The sequence below is a fragment of the Palaemon carinicauda genome, chromosome 30 (genome assembly GCF_036898095.1).
Source record: "Palaemon carinicauda isolate YSFRI2023 chromosome 30, ASM3689809v2, whole genome shotgun sequence".
In the NCBI taxonomy this organism is placed as follows: domain Eukaryota; kingdom Metazoa; phylum Arthropoda; class Malacostraca; order Decapoda; family Palaemonidae; genus Palaemon; species Palaemon carinicauda.
The window spans coordinates 25,080,131-25,103,439 of record NC_090754.1 but is presented as its reverse complement, the minus strand read 5'-3'; the positions used below and the strand labels follow the sequence as shown (position 1 = coordinate 25,103,439).

The window sequence follows — 23,309 nt, the reverse complement described above, 5'->3', positions numbered from 1 at the left end:
TGCATGAATGAAAAGATATGCCTGGCCCTTATTCTTTTCTTCATCCTCCCCTCTCTTGAGGAAAGCAGCATCCTGGGTTCTGTGCACAGCTGACCTCAAACCACTGCAGGTAAACCATGCCTCCTTGTGTTCCTAGTATTAAGATAATACGGTCGCGTCCCCCATACCCTTACGAGGTGGTATTGGGAACGTCCTTACCTAGAATTCCATCTAATGGACTCCAGGTCAACTTCCTAGGACGAGTCACACTTCATTCCTTCACACACACATGCTTACATAGGCCGCGGTCTTTGCAGAGCAAGGTACTTGCGAGGTGCAGGGACTCCATATCTTGAGTTCTACACACTCAGATACTGAGTCCCCGGGCAAAAGCCAAAAGCCAGTAACGGCTGGGACTTACCACCCTTCCTAAGGGTTAAGTCACCCTATTTAAATAGCGTGGTTTGTATTTTGTTTACGGAACAAATGACAAATTTGTATTTTTCCTAACCATACAAACCTTAGCTATTTAATCAAACTTGCCCGCCAGCCCTGGCCCCCGGGAAGTCCTACCTCTAAGCAAAGTGAACTAGTTCACCGGTGTGTGAGGCAGGAGGGGTAGCTAGCAACCCCTCCCTCACCCCCTCGCTAACTAGCGAGGGGGTAGTAAACCCTCGTTAAAATTCCAATGGCTCGTCATTTCAGCTACGCCGAAAGTAATACCCTATTTAAATAGATAAGGTTTGTATGGTTAGGAAAAATACAAATTATCTACGAATTTGTCCTATTTAGAAAAAATCACACACGCAGTATTTGTAAGTTATTTGTAGCTAGCTATCAGAACCTTATTTTGAATCAGAATTTAATTTTTGAAGGTGAAAAATCTGTGGAAAGAAGGACATTGAGTACAAAAAGAAAATTAATTTTATCTGAGGCAGACAAGTCGGCTGAAGATTCTTACAGGAAGAAGCATCCAAGGCTGATACCAGGTTTGGAAATTTTATTTCTTTTTTTGATTAATAGTAATATGCAAAATATACAATGGTTTGTTTTATTAATTTTCATTGTCAATAACCACAGTAATTTTATATCTCTTCAGCTGTTCAAATTCTTAAGACATTGAAACACAAAATTAAGATTTGAAATTGTTTTTTTTCTTTTTTAACGTAAGTAATTACATTGTCTAAAAGCAAGCATATTAGTAAATTATGGATTTTATTATCATTTTGTCATGAGCCTTTCCTGTTTTATTCTTTCTCTTAGCAATAGCATTTTCATATAATTATCCTTTAGTAGGGCAGTGGGCCGGAAATTATAAAATACTCTACAGTATTTCAATGGCTATATCAACAAGCTTGTTTATTTTATTTCCTAACATTGGAGGATCAATACTCAAATCTTTAAATGTCTAATTCAAGGTTTCTGATATTTTTCAGCTGCTTGTTTGATGAAGTTTGTAAAGAAAAAATAATTTTGATACTGTAGTAAAAAATAATTTATTTCTATACTCACCTGATGTCCATATTGCTTTTCTCCAGAAGCTTGGTTTAATCAAAATTTACCCATGAAATATATAAAAGTTTTAAAATTTTCCCATTTTCTTCTCTTCATTAAACGCCTGTCCTTAGGAATGAACATTCTAGCGGTGATCCATGGTAAATAGACTCGCCATAGTCTCTTTGTCTCCAAAGTTTTTCAGTTTTGTCAGTTATTATCAGACCTCTCCAAATTGTGCCCTTAATACTGCTTCCCCTTGTGCATGGGAATTCTTTTTAGATCATGATCCGTATTCCCTTTGTGTATCGTGTGTGGGTGCAATGCTGTGATTTAAAAACATTTGTGATGAGTGTTTCCCTCACAGTAGTCTACCTCTCGTGGAATAGTATGTTTCAATGGTTGCCGATCAATTTAACTGGATAAAGAGCAAAGGAAACTTGCTATTGAAGGTTTAAAGGGCACTCATGAATGGCAGAGGCAAGGGACATTGACCTTGCCCTAGAGACTGACATATGATCAGTGCACAAGCCCCTTTCCATCCAAGCTAGGACCAGGGAGGACCTAATTTAGGGAAAAGTCAAAGAAGATTAGGCTAGTTCATTATAGCGGGGATGCCAGCGATAATGAAATTCCTCCACCTTTAGACAATTCACATACTCAGCCAACTTTTGATAATGATGAACTTCATAAGCTTTTGACATTGCTAGCTTCCTCTGTTAAAGTTCATTAATCCAGTGACCCCTCTCTTAAAAAAGGTAATTCTGGTCCTACCCAGCCAATTGCCAAACCTAACCTAACTTCCTCCCCAAGTTGAGTCTAGTTTTAATAGTGTTTCTTTCAGTAAGGGTTCTGGAAGTTTTCTATGTCACTGGTGATGTCTGCTGGTGCAACAAGGGAGAAAGGGGTAGGGAACCCCTGTTGCACCGATCCAAGATCCTTGCAGGTACTAAACTGTATAGACAATGTTTTGATAGTTAATGCTGAGTGAATAAACAGATTTTTTTTGCCCTTTTTTGGTTTTGCTGGGCTTGGTCGTTGGCACAAAATAAACCACCTGCTTCATTCATCGCTGTCTCAGCGATGAATGCTGCTTCCTCCGGTGCCTTAGATGACCGCGGAGGTAGCAGCAGTAGGGGACTCAGCAGTATGAAGCTTCATCTGTGGTGGAAATGTGGGAGGTTGGGCTGTGGCACCCTAGCAGTACCAGCTGAACTCGGCTGAGTCCCTGGTTAGGCTGGAGGAACGTAGAGAGTAGAGGTCCCCTTTTTTGTTTTGTTTCTTGTTGTTGTCGGCTACCCCCCAAAATTGGGGGAAGTGCCTTTGGTATATGTATGTATGTTCATTCATCGCCAACCTTCTTAGATTGTGCATGCAGTTGATACAAGGTATTTCACTTGCAGACTGGCTGTGTCCCTCAGACCTATTCGAGGTTGCAATTCCAGCAATTTTATTTGCAGGCTTGAAAGCAACGAGAGTCCAGTAAGGCAGATCTGGGCCCCTGTGTCTGCACAAAAATATGTCTTGTTTATCAGAAGATACTTGAAGTGCACATGTGGCAGAGATTTATGAAAATGAATTGTCAGACCGGCAAGACATACATTAATGCATATTGGTTCTTAAGTTCATGATACACTGGTAATATCAAATAGTGTTGAGTGTGATTTTGAATGTATAAGCAGTATTAATAATTTGGATGCCCACTTTCAATACATCAAAAGAAAATAACAAGGAGTTGCATTGAATTTTGAAGCCATAGAAAGTATCTACTACAATAAAAGGTTAACTAAAGTAGAGCTGGAATTTGCATTATTTAATTGTAGTTTAATGGCCTTTAGTAAAGATAGTATTAATTTTGATACAAAAAACTTAGCTTCTTGGGTAAGGGCCTGTCTATTAAAGCATTATAATCATTTGACGGTCAAACATTTATTTCCAAAAGCATGGAAGCATGTAATAGCAAAGCCAATAACTAAGCCAGGAAAAGATCCTAGTAATTCAAACAATTATTGACCATTTTCACCGACCAGTTGTGTTTGCAAATTACGCGAGAAAATGGTAGATTGTAGACAGATTTGGTTTTTATGTCATATGAACATCTTATCAGCTTCACAACTTGACTCACAAATGTAATGATCCATGACATAGTTGCTCAAATGCTGCAGGGAGTACAAAGTAGTCTTTACATGGACACCTTTGCAATATAATCTTTGAACAATCTTCATCACTTGCAAAGAATGTTAGATAATTCCACTCGAAAAATACAAATTTTGACTTAGTCTGTTGGTTTCAAACTTTCTGGTGAAAAATCCTAAGTAATAATGTTTGACAAGAATAGTACAGTAGATTGAAGCAAACCCAAGGTATAAACCTCACATTGAGCAATGCTCAAAGCCAATTCCAAGATAGGATAAGATTTTGTGGACTGATATTTGATGCTCACATCAGTTGGAAAGCACATGTGTCTTACATCAAATCTAAATCTAATAATGATTTCAACCTAAGGATAAAGTTGTCTCATACTATATGAGGTGCAAAGGGATCAACTTTACTGATGGTCTATGTTGAGAATAGATAATGGTAGCCCAATATACAAATCAGGGTGTAAAGCTACTCTGAAGTCTTTATATACAATAGACACTCTAGGTCCGAGGCTTTGTAGTGGGGCCTTTAAATCTTCCCCAAATAACTTAAAGTTTTATATGAAAGTGGGGAGCCATCATTGTCTTTACATTGAGATTTTGTAACAATGTGAAGTGTATTGAAGATCATATGCACCAATTCTCCTACAAAAAAGCTCTTCAATCCACAGGATATATTTATAAACAACCATATAATGCCATTCCCAATAACAGAAAATAGGTAATTACAAACTACAAACATCAGAACGAATGTTATTGAACTGTATATCTCCACCACCACCTTGGATCATGAAGTAAAAAAGAATATACTCTCATCTTTTTTTATTCATCAAAGAAATACTGTAACTATACTCTGAATCTCCATAAATACCATTCTTTAGAACATATTCAAAGGAAATGACCATATTATGGTGTACTGGTGGCTCTAAATATTTAATGTATTGCTGCTGTATTTTCACACAAAAAAGTTAGCTCATTGACAAAACTAATCAGCTCTTATTACCTAGTGAAACATCAGTATTAACATTAGAAGTATCAACAATTTTAATAATTAACACTATCAAAACAATTGAAGATAATGTGAATATCAAGCTTGTCATTTATTCTGATTCAAGAAGTGTCATTGAAGCCCTCAAGGGTTACATAGATAAGAACCAATTGGTACAGTAATATAAATTAAAGAGCTTAAGAAATTTTATTTTCAAAGGGTAAACATTGAAATATGCTGGATTCATGGCCATATTAGAGTTGTTTATAATGAAAAGCAGATGCTGCTACTAAATTAGCAATAGATTTAGCACAACAGGACATTCAACTCCCCATTAAGGAATTTGTAACTACCATAAAGTATTTTATAGTATCAGAATGGCAAAGATGTAAGATTTCCGCTAATGAAGATTGCCAACATTTAACTAAAGTCTATGGAGATTGCCTCCCACATTTCATATGCTAATTGTACAATTACAGAGACTGGCAAAGCTGAAGTACGAGACTTAGGTTTGTAATTGCGTAGGGGCTTCACCTTGGGTCGTACAGAGAGAGAGAGGGATCCAAAGTAGAAGCCTGAGGCTTATCAAAGCCGAGGAAAGAAGAGGCAGGAGACATAGAGGATGAGAGAAAAGGGTCTGCCAACTCCGCACCACTTACCTGCTCGTCCATGGGCTCAATGTTAATATTCAGATCGGCGACGTCTCCTGAGAGTTGATTCTCGTCCTGAGGGATAGTCGCCTTGATAGATTCAATAATAGGCTACTCTAAGATTGAGGGAACCGCAGCTGAGGAGCCCGGAAAGAGACGTAAGGCCATGTCTTCGTCGAGGAGGTAGGGTGATCCGGAGGGAGCATTACGCCCAAAGCCCGAGACCCAGGACCGGAGGCTCGTTCTGGCGGTCCGGAGGACATCCTCATCGACCTGGAAGTGATGAGAATATTACAGAGACTGACGGAGAAAATACCCCGATAGTACCAAATATCAGTATTACAGAAAGTAACAAAGTAATTCAACACAAAATATGTTATCACCTTATCAATTAACATTGAAAATACTCACATCGTCATTCCACAGGATTGATGCAAGATCATAACACAGCGTGCATGCCTCTGGGAACCACACCATGTAAGGGGATTGGCGCGGCTCACGGACGAAGGGGATGGCACAATGAGCGTGAGACTGGCAGACATCGTGGCCTACCGGATCACTAAAGGAGGCGGAGCAACCCTTGGCAGCACAGCGAACTTTCTGTAATAAAAAAAAGACATAAATCTGTATGCTCTTGGGAACTCTGATATAACAAGAGAAGTTATAAAGAGTCTGAGAATAATTATAAGATCTAAGGTTCGTACAAAAGAGGGCCGAAGCTCCGTTGTAAATACTACAATAAATAAACGAGTGAACCCACTCCGTAGTGCGACGGTGTAATCTATAGTAAGTGAGCCGGAGCTCGTAGTAATTACATAAGAACAGTGACTAGTGATTGGAAGATCTCCGGGGATGCCGGAGATCCGATGGTATGTCCTTGAAATAATAAATACCCCTGTTACATTATATAAACAAGTAGAATGATCTACGCAAGAACTCTGAAGGAAACCTCCCCGGGGGGGGGGGGGGGGGGGGGGCGGTGTGAATAAGTCGTGTGGGGAGGGCCGAAGCCGGAGTCAAGTGCAAGTGACCATCGAGGGGCCGAAACCCCCCGGAGGAGTGCACCAGAATAACAGAAAGGTACTTGTTCCCAGCTCATGGTATGGCGGAGTTGGATAGGGGTTCAGATTCAGCTCCCAAGGCCGTAGCGGGGAGAGGATGGAACTAGGGGAACTAATGATGACTCAGGGCCATCCAAATAACCAATACAAAAGACTCACACACGACAGGACCTATTTAAAACACTAGCCCCAAAATACACTAAAAGTAACCACAAGATAAACATGTAAATAAAAACCAAGCGTAATTCCCGCAAGGGGAAGAGAGAGAGAGAGAGAGAACCCGTGGTTGTATGAACAGAAAACGGGAACTCCAGCTCTCGTACTAGGTATAACTAACATAAATGAGAGAGAGAGAGAGAGGGAGACACGTGACCGTATGAACAGAAAACAGGAACTCCAGCCTCTCTCTCGTGGTTACTATAACGAAAACTAAAACGAACCTTAAATAAAATACATATAAAAGTCCATGACCAACAAAAAACAATAAAAAGAGACGAACGAAGAATAGCGAAACGAGAACGAACAAGAGTGAAAATTGAAGAAATTATATCGCCAAACGGAATAACTCGACTATAATAAAGCCCCGAACGCTATTCTTGGTTCGACTAGACAATGGACTCGTAAGCAATAAAAAAGTACCAAGACAAATATATATATGGTTCAAAATATGATAATATAAATGGCACAAGGCCTAAAGAATAAAAAAGATAATGAACCTAAGATGACAAGAGTACCAAACGGGCATAACAAGTTGAACGTAAAAGCGTAAACAATAACAATGGCCGCTATCGCCGTGGAAGGCCAAAGCCGTACGCACTAAAAACACTAAAATAAATAAAGATAACACTAGCCCGGTACTAACAAATCTGTCAAAACAATCTATGGTACTTAACATTGGTGCAGGAGCAAGGAGAGCCTCGGTCATGATGAAACTTCACAAAAACAGAGAGAAAACCAAGCGGCACACAAAAACAAAACGACGCTTACAAAGTCCAACAGAAGGATGTAGTTCAGATGTCGCTAGCGTCGGGCGTCAGTAGAGTGGCTCAGGTAAGGTAGCTAGGGCCTCTGTTACGGCCCTTCCCTTTGATGAAGGAATTATCTAAATGGAAGACAGCCTGTGAATAGTGGTTTTCACACGCCCCTGCTTTATACACGACGCCCACTGGGTGCTCGTGCGAGGGTAGTAACCTCTGCATTCCATACTTTAACTTTCTATGGTATATTTGGAAGTATTTATATCAGAAAAGTGTAAGGAAGAACCCTTTTCACCGGGCGTCACAGGTATCTCCTCAGAAATAGATTTTTCCTTTGTCAAAATCCCTTTATTATTATTATTATTATTATTATTATTATTATTTTTATTAATTGCTAAGCTACAAACGTATTCGGAAAAGCAGGATGCTATAGCAAAGGGGCTCAAGCAGGGAAAATAGCTTAGTGAGGAAAGGAAACAAGGAAAAATAAAGATAAATTGAAATAAAATAAGATTAATATTTCCTATATAAACTATAAAAACTTAAAAAAAAAAACCCTCCTTTTCTGCCTAATCTTTCAGATCCTAAACTAGATCTAAATACATCAAGACATCTCGGTAAGAATGGCTTCAGGTGGAGTGGTACCCGAACTTTCTAGATCTAACTATAAAAGTTCCAAGGTAGATTGCTGATTGGCCTATTCTGCTATGATAACGGCATGTAAGGAAGTTCCATACAACAGTTTTGTAAATTTTTCTTCACACTTTAGGGTTACCCAGCAACTCCTCTGGAAAAAGGGCTCTTCGAGACTGACTGCAAAGTAACCTTCAGATCCCTTCACAAGTCCTCTGTAGAGGTCCTAAAGGAAAAGTGGTCCCAGCTTTGTGACGGAAAAGTGGTCCCAGCTTTGTGACTTATGTTATTTACGGAACACTGTGCCACTCTACACCACTATTCTTGATAGTTATGAGAGCATATTCATCTTCGGGAGAAGTGTCTACTTGGGTCCCTCCCGAAGCATGTGATATACATGGTTTTGCAGCAACTATGACTTCTGCAAGAACTAAAATAGCACTTTTTGCTCCCCTCAGCAAGGCTTCAGATTTAGACCTATTACTAAGATGGTATTCCGTTTAGCTCTTGATTCATCAAAAAGGGAGCATCTTACATAACTTTTGACTTGTTTCGCACTCCAGGGGTTGGAAAGATCTGTCATTTACTTTTATACCAGAGTTTGTAGCTAAGATCCAAAATCCTGCTATTAATGATAACCGATTCAACTCCTTTACAATAACAGCATTAAAGGTGGTAACTGATGATTGGGACAGTTTATTACTTGTTCTTGAAGGGTAGTTCACTTATTACCTTAAAAGAATTATTTCCTGCCACCTATTCTTCCCTAAGGTAATAATTTCTTCCCTAGTTTGCAATTTGGTTTTCGTAAAGGCCTTGGAGCATGTGATGCCCTTCTTACAATCTCCAATGCTGTACAGAAATCCCTTGATTGTGGTCAGGAAGTTCGCATGATTGGCCTTGATTTTAGTGCTGCCTTTGACCGTGTTAATCATGAGGCCCTTGTTTTCAAACTCAAACAGTAGGGAGGGGGTGGGTCGTTTCTTAGCATTATTATTGATTTTTTAAGTAATAGATCTCAAAGAGTTGTTGTTGATGGGCACAATAGTGAGTATAGGAATGTGATATCCGGTGTTCCACAGGGTAGTGTTCTTGGCCCATTACTTTTCATACTATATACACATGACATGTGGTTTGGCCTAGAAAACAAGCTTGTTGCATATGCAGATGATGCTACTCTCTTTGCATCAATTCCATCCCCTGAATGTAGATCTGGGGTTGGTGAATCCCTTGATAGAGATTTAGCTAAAATTAGTTCATGGTGCAAATTATGGGGTATGATATTGAATCCTAATAAAACTCAAAGTATGATTGTAAGTAGGTCAAGGACGGTGGTTCCTCAATATCCGGATCTCAGTATTGATAATGTTTCTTTAAATTTGTATGACTTAAAATTTTAGGTGTGATTCTCGATAGTAAATTTACTTTTGAGAAACACATTAGGTCTGTGTCTTGTTCAATTGCACAAAAAATTGGCTTATTGAGAAAGTCTTTTAAGATTTTTGGTGATCAATCTATTCTGAAGAAGTGTTTTAATTATTTCATTCTACCTTATTTTGAGTATTGTTCTCCTGTCTGGTGTTCATCTGCTGATTCTCATCTTAATTTGTTGGACAGAAACTTACGGTCTATTAAATTTCTTATTCCTGATTTAGATATTAATCTTTGGCACTGGTTTTCAATTAGTTCATTATGTTTGTTGCATAAGATTTTTCAAAACTCTGACCATCCTTTACATTCAGATCTCCCTGGACAATTCTATCCTGTTCTTAATACTAGGCAGGCAGTTAATTTTAATAGCCATGCCTTCTCCATCATGAGGCTCAATACTACACAGTATTCTAGAAGTTTTATTCCAGCTGTTACCAAGTTGTGGAATGATCTTCCTAATCGGGTAGTTGAATCAGTAGAACTTCAAAAGTTCAAAGTTGGAGCAAATGTTTTTATGTTGACCAGGCTGACCTGAGTCTTTTTATAGTTTATATATGACATATCTGTTTTTGACGTTATCACTGTTTTTAGAATGATTTATTGTTAATTTATTATCATCATTTATTTATTTCCTTATTTCCTTTCCTCACTGGGCTATTTTTCCCTATTGGAGCCCTTGGGCTTATAGCATCTTGCTTTTCCAACTAGGGTTGTGCTTGGCTAGTAATAATAAAGGGATTTTGACGAAGGAAAATCTATTTCTGGGCGAGATCCCTGTGCTGCTCCATGAAATGCTCCTTTAGCATCATTTCTAAGGTATATAACTGCTATGTATTACCAGAGGAAAAAGTTGCATAGGAATGCCAGGGATGAACCCAGCTCGCTCACCTAAATAGGTGTCGGTATATAGTAACTGGGGCGTGAAAACCACTACCAGAGGTCTCGTGCCATTTAGATATCTCCTCTTCAAATATCCCCGTTACTACGAGGTGCCGTTCTACATCCACTACTGATTGCTACTACCACCATCTCCACCCACGCCAACTACGTCACTCCTCATAGCACCCAAGCTTGGGCCCATTCTGGGAGGGAAGCAGAGGGTGAGTTCACTGGGCGGCACAGGTCGCTCGCCCAGAAATAGATTTTTTCCTTCGTCAAAATCCCTTTTCTGGGCTCAACCTGTGCCGCTCCATGAAATAGTACAAGAGAAATGGTCCCAAAGCTTAAAACCAACACCTGAGAAGGAAAGTAAATTAAAGCCAAAATATCAAAAAACATGATTTAATACAAATAGTAAACAAAATACCAAGTATTCAAGTGAGTTGTCTAATCCCTTATCATAAAGGATAGAAGGGTAAGTCGAGTAATTGCAACAAACATTCCAAACTATGGAAGTAAAAGGGGGAAAGTGCAATACAATGCTCAAAAACTGTAAGATTAAATAATTATTTACAATCTTGAAAGTAATTACAACAATCATTCCAACCCATGGAAGATTAAAATTATTTACAGACTTGACAAATATAAGAGTGCACCATAAGGATGCAACCCAGGTGAAAAACAAAACAAAACTATAGTAGGGACAATAAGTAAGGCAGGTAGGGGGAAAGAGAAGGGTAGAACAAGAGGGGGATTCTATGAACCCCTCCAGCCACAAGGACCCAACCGAAATAACAAAACAAACAAAAGAAGGTTCTTCCGTGATTTAAACTGATAAATAACCTACGTAGTAGTAGGCAACATAAAATCATGATACGTTACATAACGAGGGAATCACGCGGAAGAAAACCTAACACGCAACCCGTAATCTTCCCGGCCGCCCGAGGGCCAATCAGAGCGGCCGGGGAGAGCACGGCTACGACAAAGCATGGAAAACGAGGGTACTCGACTAAGACCCCAACAGCTGTTCTCGGCTTCAGACTAAGGGAGGGAGTCATGAAGTATCCCTGGGGGGTGATGAGGGGGGCGAGCGTATTCGACCAAAAACAAACATCTGATCTCCGAAGTCTCAAGGAGACATGAGGTATCCCGGGAGAGGGATGAGGGCATGGGGGGGAACGCTCCACAAGGGGGGGAACTAGCGAGAAGAAGCCAATGGAGGGGTACGAGGTGATCACGTGGGTCCGCGAGCGGACAGGAGTACCAACCTACGAAAACAGATCCATGCGATGCCAATATAAATAGAATGATCGTAACTAACTGGTAAAATGACCGAAACAAAAATATATATAACTAGGTTATGTGGCATGCAAAATAAAGCTAAATAAAGTTAAAATAAAGCAGTAAGAGAGGGACGCAGGAGAACATCAGAACAACATGAATGAGGAAAGTAGGCCTAGCCCACCAGACTCGGGTAGCTACCGAACTGGACAGGGGGACTACAACACAAAGGCTCGATCGGGTAAGGTGCCGATCAGTAAGATAAAAATATGTAAAATAATAAACGTTAACCTGGAGTCCCTCTCTAACCAATAAACAGGACCTAACTCTTATCTAAAGGTGGTAGGAATGAATAAGAGCAAACAATCCTAGCATAAAAAGACACCATGACACGGTGACGAATATGCCTTCAAGGTACTCGGCCTAGAAGGGTAGCAAGCAACCCCATAACCTAAAATATATGCGTTCCATAATAATGAAATAGCGATTAAAGCTGAATAAAAGCATCGCGTAATGTGAATAGGTATTGAGCAAGTGCATAAAGGTTCATAACGAGTTACAATTAGTATGGGGGACCAATTGCAAAACGTCAAGAACAAGAAGTGGAGGTAGCGAAACCAAGCATGGCTGCCGTGGAGCGGAACCACCAACCCGATAAAACTCGTTAACACTAATAACAAAGAAAATAAAGGCATCGCTACCTCCAGAAACTCAAAATTCATAGTTCTAGTACTTAACTTGGATGAGGAAGCTTGAACGTCCGACATCTCGTACAAAAAAGCACTCAAAAGAATAAAAAAATCACAAGCAAAGGAACGCACGGGTAAACACCGAAGATGCTATGAAAGGAGTGACGTAGTTGGCGTGGGTGGAGATGGTGGTAGTAGCAATCAGTAGTGGATGTAGAACGGCACCTCGTAGTAACGGGGATATTTGAAGAGGAGATATCTAAATGGCACGAGACCTCTGGTAGTGGTTTTCACGCCCCAGTTACTATATACCGCCACTATTTAGGTGAGCGAGCTGGTTTCATCCCTGGCATTCCTATGCAACTTTTTTCTCTGGTAATACATAGCAGTTATATACCTTAGAAATGATGCTAAAGGAGCATTTCACGGAGCGGCACAGGTTGAGCCCAGAAATAATAATAATAATAATATCTTGTTTATTAGGACAAGTCAAAACAAGAAGATAGGGTCTAAGATCACAATTCCTTTCTGGTTAAGAGGAGTAATTATGAGGGCTTATATCTTTGGAAGGAGCATCAACTGGGGCCCCTCCCAATGCTCATGATATTTGTGGTGTTGCCACAACCCTACCGTTTTGCAATAAGCACTCTGCCAACACGGACAGAGAGACTATTATGAGAGCTTTCAAATCTTTGGGAGAAGGGTCTACTGGTGTCCCTCCCAGGGCTTATAATATTCATAGGTTTGCTATGACCATAGATTCCCACAAGACCCAAAATCCACCTTTTTGTGACAACTGATTTGACTTTTTTTTATCATTCAAGAAGGGACTGGTGATTTAAAGGATTTACTACTATGCTCTATTAGGGTAGTGCATCTCTATTTGATAAATACTATACCTTGTAGTTTCCAGTGTTTCCATTTTATGTCAACACAAAAAGAAAGGGAAAAAGGGTAATCAAAATTACATTTTTTCTGTGACTGGGAGAGACTATTATGAGCTCTACAAACCCTTAGGAGAAACATTTACTGGTGATATGCATGGACTCACCACAAATATTGCTCTCCACTATAGCACTTGGTATTGCACTTACAAGGTACCTAAAGCAGGAACTTAGAAGAAGAAGACTACTTTCCGTGCTCACTATTTGATAAATGGCACCTAGACACCTGCTCTCTAGGCCCTGTCTGCCCAGTAGTTGATGTAGAAACTATGCTCCTGCACACAGTTATCCTAATGTCAACTCATCAGTTACTTATTCATACCTGATGTGGGATAGTGACTGTCAAACAGTTGGTTTAGAAACTGTTTCTGCAGTACAGTTAACCCCTGTGTCAACTGATCAGTTACCTTTGATGGCTGTGGGAGTATCAGCACTGATGGACATTCAAGCACACCTCTTTGAATCATGCATTATAAAATTTAGCTACAATTTTATAATACACATGATTGTCTATTCCAAAGTATATTGTATTCTTTGTCATACAGGGATAATGTCACTCATTTTCATGTCACTTGAGAATTTATCAGAGCTGGGCGTGACTTCTCCGGGCAAAATGTCAAACAGACACCCTTTCTCTGACTTTAGGACTTCTCCCACCCAAGGAAGACCCTATTAAAATGACAAGGGTTTGTATTCACATAGAAGCAAACTGCCAAACTTGAAGATCATTTTTATCTTTCCTAGCTTTACAAACAGGATTCATTTTATTCATATTGCCTGCCTCTGCCATCCTGCAAGTCTCAACCAAAAGACAAAGTGATGATATAACGCTAGCATCTCCTCGACGATTTATTGGTAGAAGCATGGCTCAACCATATATTGTTGCCATGCCCACCAGTTTTTTTATATGGTCTAAATAAAAGTGCACCAAGAGCTTACCCTTTAAAATGACTCGGGTTTGTATAGCTAGGGAAAATAAAAATTATCTTTAAGATTCGTAGTGTTTTACTGGACAGTGTCTAAATTGGCAGATGGTATAAAGAATCTACAGAGAAAATAGAGAAAGAGAAATCTAAATGAAAATAAGCACAGTTGATGTTTCTAGGATTTCAAGAAAAAGTGCAGAAATGGTGAAAACACTAGCTAAAAGAAACATAACATTTTTAATAAAGGATGGAACATGCGGAAGAGCTTGCACATAAAGTATTGGTAATATCTTAGAGAGACAAAGTGCAGTAGGTTTACTGTTCCAAGCTAAAATATCAGATGGTAAGACAGAGATTGAGCAAATAAATGTAAAAATAATGAAGAGTAATGTGATTTTGAAAAGGTAATGTGAATATTCTTAATACTTACTGCAGCCAGAGTAGAAGAAAAAACAGGAATCTTGGGTAATGTTATTTGGAAGCAGTGACAAAATAGCTCCAGTTAGAGAGTGCTATCAATAGCATCCTGAAGGCCCTGAAGGAACTGATAGATTTGGTTTTGAAGATGCGATAAGAAAATTCAGCTTTGGAGGAAAAAATCAAGGTGTCACACTGCTAAATTTCTGCCATAGTCAGGGATTAAGTTTACCGAGCATAATTTTTGACAATCTTGTAGAAGAGTTAACAAAATACAGTACAAGAGTGGTGAATATAAAAAAATTATTTCATTTTGATAGACCAATGGTATGAAAGAACTACACTTTATTACTGGGTAAAGGATACATAACTGCATAAACTGTTGCCAGATGATTTGTTAATGTTGGAACAAGGAAGAAAACGGATTTTGATCAAAGTGAAAAATCTATTTTTGGGTGAGAGGACCATGTCTTCCTGATGGAAGAGTTCCTATAGGTAGCCTTCTAAGGGATATTTGCTACAGTGATACTCCCAGAGAATTAAACCAAAGGTCTCCAGGATTCCAACTCCTGGCGTGAGTATCCAATAAAGGATATCGCATAATATCAGGGGACGTATTCTAGATACGACACATGGCAATCGTCACCCCGAATAGATTTAACGCTTCGATGTAAGGGGGAAGAGTGGCAAAAGAAAGGGGTGCCGTTCTAGGTACCTGGTGGACCTCCTTCCCTACTATTACTGTGACGCCATTCTTGTTCTTGCCGTTAAGCGGAAATGGCCACAGATAAAATAATTTTGGGAGGGGTCAGCAAGAGGGTGGGTCCATCAGGACAATATGGCCCTCTCACCCAAAAATAGATTGTTTACTTTGATCAAAATCCGTTTTTTGGGCTCAGGCCATGTCGTCCTGATGGAAAGTATACTAGAGAATTGTTTTGAAATTACTATTTGCTGTGGGTTTGTGTATGTGCCTTCCGCCTTGAGTAGATTTCCTTATCTGGTCTACTAGACCTATATGTGAAATTCCAGAGATCTGTCACTTCCACTAAACCTGGAGCTGGTTTAGCGCCTCCTGTCCCCAGCAGGGAAAATGTCGATATCGACAATAAGGATTCAAGGTTTGTATTTCCGTTGGAACAAAAAGGAAAACATTGAAGCCTACCTTTTTTATTTGCCTTAAGAATGTAAGTTTTATTCCTCTGGAAATCATTATTGTGATTTCAAGGCTATAAGCCCTATACAGGGGTTTAGTAAAACTCTAGTGTACTTTATTAGCTTACAACTGAGGGAGCAGTAATAAGACGCGAATACGGTCAAGTATTTTTATTATGCAATTAATTTATCAAATGTAGTTACAACAAAGTATGAATCTGATCCAGCATTACAACACATCAAAACATATATTTTCTCGTGTAGAAAAAAATATATAATTACATTATCGGAATAACGCCACTCAATGGAGATGTGAAACCAAATCTCGCTGACATGGTCAGATGTTCTGAAATGCATAAACACTGTAACGCAAACGTTAACTCGGCACTGTATTGATCATATATGCACCTACACAGAACAGTATGTCAACCATAGCTATGATCTGCACTAGTGGGTAGGTATACCCATGCACCCGATGCATTGTAAAGTCCCAAAACAGTCCACTGTTCATCGCAGCACTAGACGACGGGTTTAATGACACTACCGCCGCCACCACAAAGTGTTTTATTTCATGTACTTGCTTCGTGTAATGTTTGTAGAAGACCCTGGATGATCTCCACCCAGTGTATGAAGCAACTTTCCTCGGACCTGCGGGTGTACTGTCAGGATCCGCTCTGCGAGTAAAGTAGGTGCGCTTCGCTCTCAGTTGTCTTAAAGGTAGGTTTGATCCTGAAGTTTCGCCTCTGAAGAGCTGTCCTCCATTGAAGTTTAAAGTTCTTCAAAAATAGACCTTAAGACACTCTACTGGGCACAGAGAGGCATCTTCCTTCAATGGGCAGATTCTCCAAGGACCCCACCTCTTGGTGGGTAGGTCGTTCTTGGCAAGAAAGGCAGGATCAGGAAAAAGGTTCACTTCTCCTGAATCTAGGAACTGAATACTGTATGGCCTTTGTTTCTGGATAAGGCCACTATTTCACTATCTCTAGCCCCTGAGACTATTGCAAACAGAAAAATGGCTTTCTGTGTTAAATCCTTTAGAGTACAGTCCTCATTGTCTAAGTTCAAAGCATAGTGCAAGACTTTGTCCAAAGACCACGTGATGGGCTTTGATGGGGTTGCAGGCTTGAGTCTAGCGCATGCTTTCGGGATCTTATTAAAGATTTCACCTGAGAGGTCCACCTCAAAAGTATACAGAAGTGGTCTAGCCAGGGCTGATTTACAAGAAGTAATTGTAGTAGAGGCCAGGCCTTGTTCGTGGAGGTGTATGAAGAATGCAAGACAGAATTCTATCGATATCTCTGTCGGTTTCCTTGCTTTCACAAAGGACACCCATTTCTTCCATGACGATTCGTATTGCCTCCTAGTCGAACTTGACTTGTACTCCTCGATGAAGTCAACTTTATCCTTCGAGATTCCAAACTTTTTGTTCGCTGCTAAGGCAAGAAAATCATGAGATGTAGGTTGCTGGTTCTCGAGGATGAAGCGTAGACAGTCGACTTCTGGACCAGTTGAGATAGCACTGGATTCGGCAGAGGAAACAGCTTTAGTTTCAACTCTAGGACTAGAGGGAACCAATTGCTTTTGGGCCACTTGGGGCTACTACTGCTGCTGTCCTTCTGAAGGATCTTAGCTTGTCGAGGACTCTTAGCAGGAGATTGGTTGGTGGAAACAGGTAAATGCGATTCCACCTGTTCCAGTTGAGGGACATGGCATCCATCGCTTCTGCTTGAGGGTCCATGTAAGGGGTTATGTAACGAGATAGTTTCTTGTTGTCGTTCGTTGCGAAGAGGTTGATCTGCAGTTCTGGGACTTTTTCCGAGATGAAGGAGAATGAGTCTGCGTCTAGGGACCATTCTGTCTCTATGGGCTTTCGTTTTGATAGAGCGTCTGCCGTCACATTGCGGAACCCTTGAAAGTGAACTGCTGATAGGTGCCATCCTTTCGTCTTTGCCAGGTAGAAGATGGCTAACATCACATGGTTGATGTGGGGTGATCTCGAGCCTTGTCGATTTAGACACTTTACTATCACCTTGTTGTCCAGGACCAATCTGATGTGGATTAATCTGCGAGGGGATAGTCTCTTCAATGTCAGGAAGACTGCCATAGTTTCCAAAATGTTGATATGAAAATTTTTGAACTGGTGCGACCGATTCTCTTGCACTTTCTTGTCATGAGAATGACCTCCCGTCCTTCCAAGTAGGCATCCGTGTGTATCACCACTGATGGTTGCGGTGGTTGCAGGGGAATTGTCCGTGCTAGACTCTTGGCTGTTGATCATGGCTTTAATTGCGTGCACAACAAGGCCGGGGTTAACCTTAGTTGATCTCTTCGAGCGTTTAATGCGTATCTCCTTCAGACTACTGACCTATCTTTCAAATGTGCCTTTAGCACAGGGTCTGTCACTGCTGCAAATTGGAGAGAGCCCAACACTCTTTCCTGTTGGCGTCTTGAAATCTTCTTGTGACGGATTAGTCTCCTGACAGCTCCCACTATTTCTCTCCTCTTCTTGGATGGAATGGAGAGGTGGTGTGACTTTAAGTTCCATTGGATTCCTAGCCACTGGAACTGTTGAGCTTGAGTGAGACGAGACTTCTTGCGGTTGATCTTGAAGCCCAGGTGTTCCAAAAACTGGATTACTCTGTTGGCTGCTTGCAGACAAGTAGTCGTGGATGCTGCCCATACCAACCAGTCGTCTACAGTATATATGCTACCACTTGAACACCTTTGGTGCGTAGCTGTTGGATGATTGTGTCTGCTAGCTTCGTGAATATCCTTGGGGGTGTTTTCAGTCTGAAGGGCATTGCTCTGAAGACAAACATCTTCTTCTGTAGTTGGAATCCTAGGTAGGAGGAGAAAAGGCGACTCATCGGGAGATGCCAGTAAGCATCTGCTAGGTCTATTGAGACCTTGTACGCCCCTTTTGGCAGAAGGGTCCTTATGTGTTGCAAAGTAAGCATCCGGAACTTGTTATTCTTGATGAACTTGTTGAGTGGAGACAAGTTTAGAATGACTCTGAGTTTGTCTGAGTCTTTCTTGGGAACACAAAACAGCCTTCCCTGGAACTTGATGGACTTCACTTTCTTTATCACCTTCTTGTTCAAGAGTTCTGAGGTATATTCTTCCAACAAGAGGGTGGAGTGTTAGAAGAATTCTGGAAAATGGGGAAGAGTTCTCCATTTCCACCCGAGTCCATTCGTGATTAGGCTGCGATCCCGAAAGTGATGTAGTCTGCCCCCTACCTGGAACCCCTCTTTGCTTGAAGGGTCCCGTGGATTTATTTCCGCGGCCACGTCCTCTTGGCCCTGAAAGAAGTTACCTCCTGGAGAACTCTTACGACCTTTACCTTTCTGAGTGGGGCGAAAGGAAGTCGACTGCCTCTCAAAGGTAGGGTTAAATACTGGTGACTGGGCTACCAGTTGTTGAGGGACCATCTGGAAGGTGGTCTGAGGCACCGTGGTCATAATCATGGCGGAGAGTTGTGCAGGTCTTCGAGGTCTCTTCGCCCTTTTGTTCTTGAGCTGGTGACCTCCTTCCGAAGATTTCCTTTTTGAGGACATGCCCCACTTTTGGAGAAGGTTCCTGTTCTCCGTGATTGCTCTCGCAATGACTTGGACCAGTGCCTGTGGGAAAAGGTGTTTACCCCAGATACTCGAGGTAATCAGCTTCTTTGGTTCGTGTCTGATGGTTGCTGAAGCCAAGACGAACTCTCTACAAGCTCTCCTCGCTCTGAGGAAAGCATATAGGTTTTTCACAAGGGTACCCATGTGAGATTTAGCCAGGAAGAGGAACATTTCTGGGGCATTATGTTGACCTGCACTCATTTCCAGACAGTTCTGATGAGAGAGGGAAACCTCAAGTCTCTCCTTTGACTCCTGTTTCTTCCTCAGAAGATGGTGTGGCAACTTTGGAAGGTTCTCATTGAACTGTTGTTCTGCGATCTCTGGGTCTAAGTATGGCCTTGACGGCAAAGTCTAGTGCTTTCTCCGTAAAGGGGAAAGAGGTGGATGAAGGGGCAAGAAAGGTGGGGTGTTTCTTGCTCAGTGCTGAGACTTTGGAGTTGGTATACCCGGCTCCCTTCAAGGCCTTCAGGAGGATGGCTTGCGCCTTCTCGTGTTCGAATATGATGACCTCTTTGGGGACCATTTCTTCTCGGGTCGCATTTTCGTCCCGCAGTCTCATGTAGCACTCTGGATAGGCCGAAAAGTTAGGCCAGAACTCAAGGTCTTCAATCTGCCTGGCTCCCAACTTCTCAGAAACAAATTTCCCATTCATCATTGGCATATGCTCCGCATACCTCCAGGGATTAGTTTCGGAGCAATGAGGGAGATCAGACACTCTAAGAGGCTTCTTAGAGGTGCTCTTGGTGGTTCTGAAGCGGTCCATCTTCTCCTGCAACAGCTTTTGCTGCTGCTTAATCAATTCCCGCATCGTCTCTTGTTCCCGTTGGAACGACTCCATCATTCGTTGAAGAGATGTCAGAATCTCTTCACTTGCGTTAACATGGGCAACAAGTTGTGGAGTTGGGGCTGAGGACGTTGACGGCAGAGGTTGGTATGCCGTCACGGCAAACTGAGGGTCGTCTGTTGCCGTTGACAAAGATCCTTCTTCCTCCACTCGGGGAGGGTCTACGTTCTCTTCAGGGCCACCTTGTAGTAGGTCCTGTTCGGTGTCGGTGGACACTTCTGACATCCTCTCTTGGTGGATGTCCATGCCTTCTAGTGCCTTGTTAATGTCCGAGTCAATCTTCAGTTGAACGAAGGGGGGGGGGGGACCGGAGCTGTTCCTGGGACACCACCGCACACGGAAGAGCCTTGGGGAACACTTGGCACCTCAGGGAGTCATTGGGCAAGTATGGTCCCTGAGAGTTCTTTTGGAACCTTCTTACCCATTTGCGAAGGGTGCCCCTTGCTGTATCCCTAGTCTCTAGGGTAACTAGGGGGGCTTCGCCAAACCTGTTGGCCAGCAGGGTTGAGCAAATGGCGCAACCCTTCGGGTCCCAATACTTTAGGACTCCTATGATGACGATGCAGGGGCCGTGAGTCCTGCACATTGTGTGGCCACAGAAGTCTTTCCCCTTGTGGGTGCAGAACATCGCTCTGCACTTCTCCATAGGGTCATCCTGTAAAGGAAAAATACCAATGAGTATTTTTTTTTTATATCAGTGATATAAAAGCTTACAGTTAATAATAACAATAGAAATCACTATTGTTTATGGTAGCTTATGATAGTAAGCTTGAAAGGAAATAGAAAAGACACATATCTGTATTTCCTCTCCCAGGCCATTGCTGAGACCTCTGTCAGTATTAATATTCAGTTTCCCTGATAGGGAGGATACAAGGGAGAGAAACTTTACATACATCATCATACATATACCAAGGCATTTCCCCCAATTTTGGGGGGTAGCCAACATCAACAAATGAAACAAAACAAAAAGGGGACCTCTACTCTCTACGTTCCTCCCAGCCTGACAAGGGACTCAACCGAGTTCAGCTGGTACTGCTAGGGTGCCACAGCCCACCCTCCCCCGTTATCCACCACAGATGAAGCTTAATAATGTTGAATCCCCTACTGCTGCTGCTACCTCTGCGGTCATCTAAGGCACCGGAGGAAGCAGCAGGGCCTACCGGAACTGCGTCACAATCGCCCGCCATTCATTCCTATTTCTAGCACGCTCTCTTGCCTCTCTCACATCTATCCTCCTATCACCCAGAGCTTTCTTGACTCCATCCATCCACCCAAACCTTGGCATTCATCACCTTCTTTAGAAGACAGCCATTTTCCATTCTCTCAACATGGCCAATGGCCAAACCACCTCAACACATTCATATCCACTCTAGCTGCTAACTCATTTCTTACACACGTTCTCACCCTCACCACTTCGTTCCTAACCCTATCTACTCAAGATACACCAGCCATACTCCTTAGACACTTCATCTCAAACACATTCAATTTCTGTCTCTCCATCACTTTCATTCCCCACAACTCCGATCCATACATCACAGTTGGTACAATCACTTTCTCATATAGAACTCTCTTTACATTCATGCCCAACCCTCTATTTTTTACTACTCCCTTAACTGCCCCCAACACTTTGCAACCTTCATTCACTCGCTGACGTACATCTGCTTCCATTCCACCATTTGCTGCAACAACAGACCCCAAGTACTTAAAGTGATCCACCTCCTCAAGTAACTCTCCATTCAACATGACATTCAACCTTGCACCACCTTCCCTTCTCGTACATCTCATAACCTTACTCTTACCCACATTAACTCTCAACTTCCTTCTCTCACACACCCTTCCAAATTCTGTCACTTGTCGGCCAAGCTTCTCTTCTGTGTCTGCAACCAGTACAGTATCATCCACAAACAACAACTGATTTACCTCCCATTCATGGTCATTCTCGTCTGCCAGTTTTAATCCTCGTCCAAGCACTCGAGCATTCACCTCTCTCACCACTCCATCAACATACAAGTTGAACAACCACGGCGACATCACACATCTCTGTTTCAGCCCCACTCTCACCGGAAACCAATCACTCACTTCATTTCCTATTCTAACACATGCTTTACTACCTTTGTAGAAACTTTTCACTGCTTGCAACAACCTTCAATCAACTCCATATAATCTCATCACATTCCACATTGCTTCCCTATCAACTCTATCATACGCTTTCTCCAGATCCATAGACACAACATTAACCTCCTTACTTTTTGCTAAATATTTCTCGCATATCTGCCTAACTGTAAAAATCTGATTCATACAACCCCTACCTCTTCTAAAACCACCCTGTACTTCTAAGATTGCATTCTCTGTTTTATCCTTAATCCTATTAATCATTACGCTACCATACACTTTTCCAACTACACTCAACAAACTAATACCTCTTGAATTACAACACTCATGCACATCTCCCTTATCCTTATATAGTGGTACAATACATGCACAAACCCAATCTACTGGTACCATTGACAACACAAAACACATTAAACAATCCCACCAACCATTCAAGTACAGTCACACCCCCTTCCTTCAACATCTCAGCTCTCACACCATCCATTCCAGATGCTTTTCCTACTCTCGTTTCATCTAGTGCTCTCCTCACTTCCTCTATTGTAATCTCTCTCTCATTTTCATCTCCCATCACCGGCACCTCAACACCTGGAACAGCAATTACATCTGCCTACCCATTATCCTCTACATTCAGTAAACTTTCAAAATATTCCGCCCACCTTTTCCTTGCCTCCTCTCCTTTTAACAACCTTCCATTTCCATCTTTCACTGTCTCTTCAATTCTTGAGCCAGAGTTAGAGTTAGTAAATAGCTTATACTAACATTATCCACCTGTAGTATTATATTAATACCGTTTGGGTATTTTAAGTCCCTGATGATTAAGGAAAACCATCTGGGTGTTGAGGGAGTACTCAGCCTCAACAGAATATTATGGTCTCAACAATCGTCTGTGATAGGAAACACAGAGTATGTTAGAAATCATATGTACTACTGTATAGTTGTACACAGTAGTTTGCCGGCAGACACTGCCGTTGTTAGGTTAGTACTTGACGGTGCTAACTGAAAGAAAGAGAGAAAAATTAAGGAAGGAAAGTTTCCTACCATTATGAATGAACATAACAGCTGGAAGTGTAGGAGGACTATAAGACTGC

At 41.5% G+C, this 23,309-nt stretch overlaps 1 protein-coding gene across 5 annotated transcripts in view; it reads left to right on the top strand.

The window, feature by feature from the left end:
* Window positions 1-23,309, top strand: part of LOC137622931 (uncharacterized) — a 615,385-nt gene that overhangs the window by 481,083 nt on the left and 110,993 nt on the right. For 4 of the 5 annotated variants that reach the window (XM_068353504.1, XM_068353501.1, XM_068353500.1 and 1 more), the window contains one exon: window positions 855-968. The exons of the other annotated variant lie outside the window; for it this stretch is intronic. In XM_068353504.1, coding sequence (XP_068209605.1) covers window positions 855-968 — 114 coding nt within the window. The remainder of the gene's footprint in view (window positions 1-854; window positions 969-23,309) is intronic. 5 annotated transcript variants of the gene reach the window in all.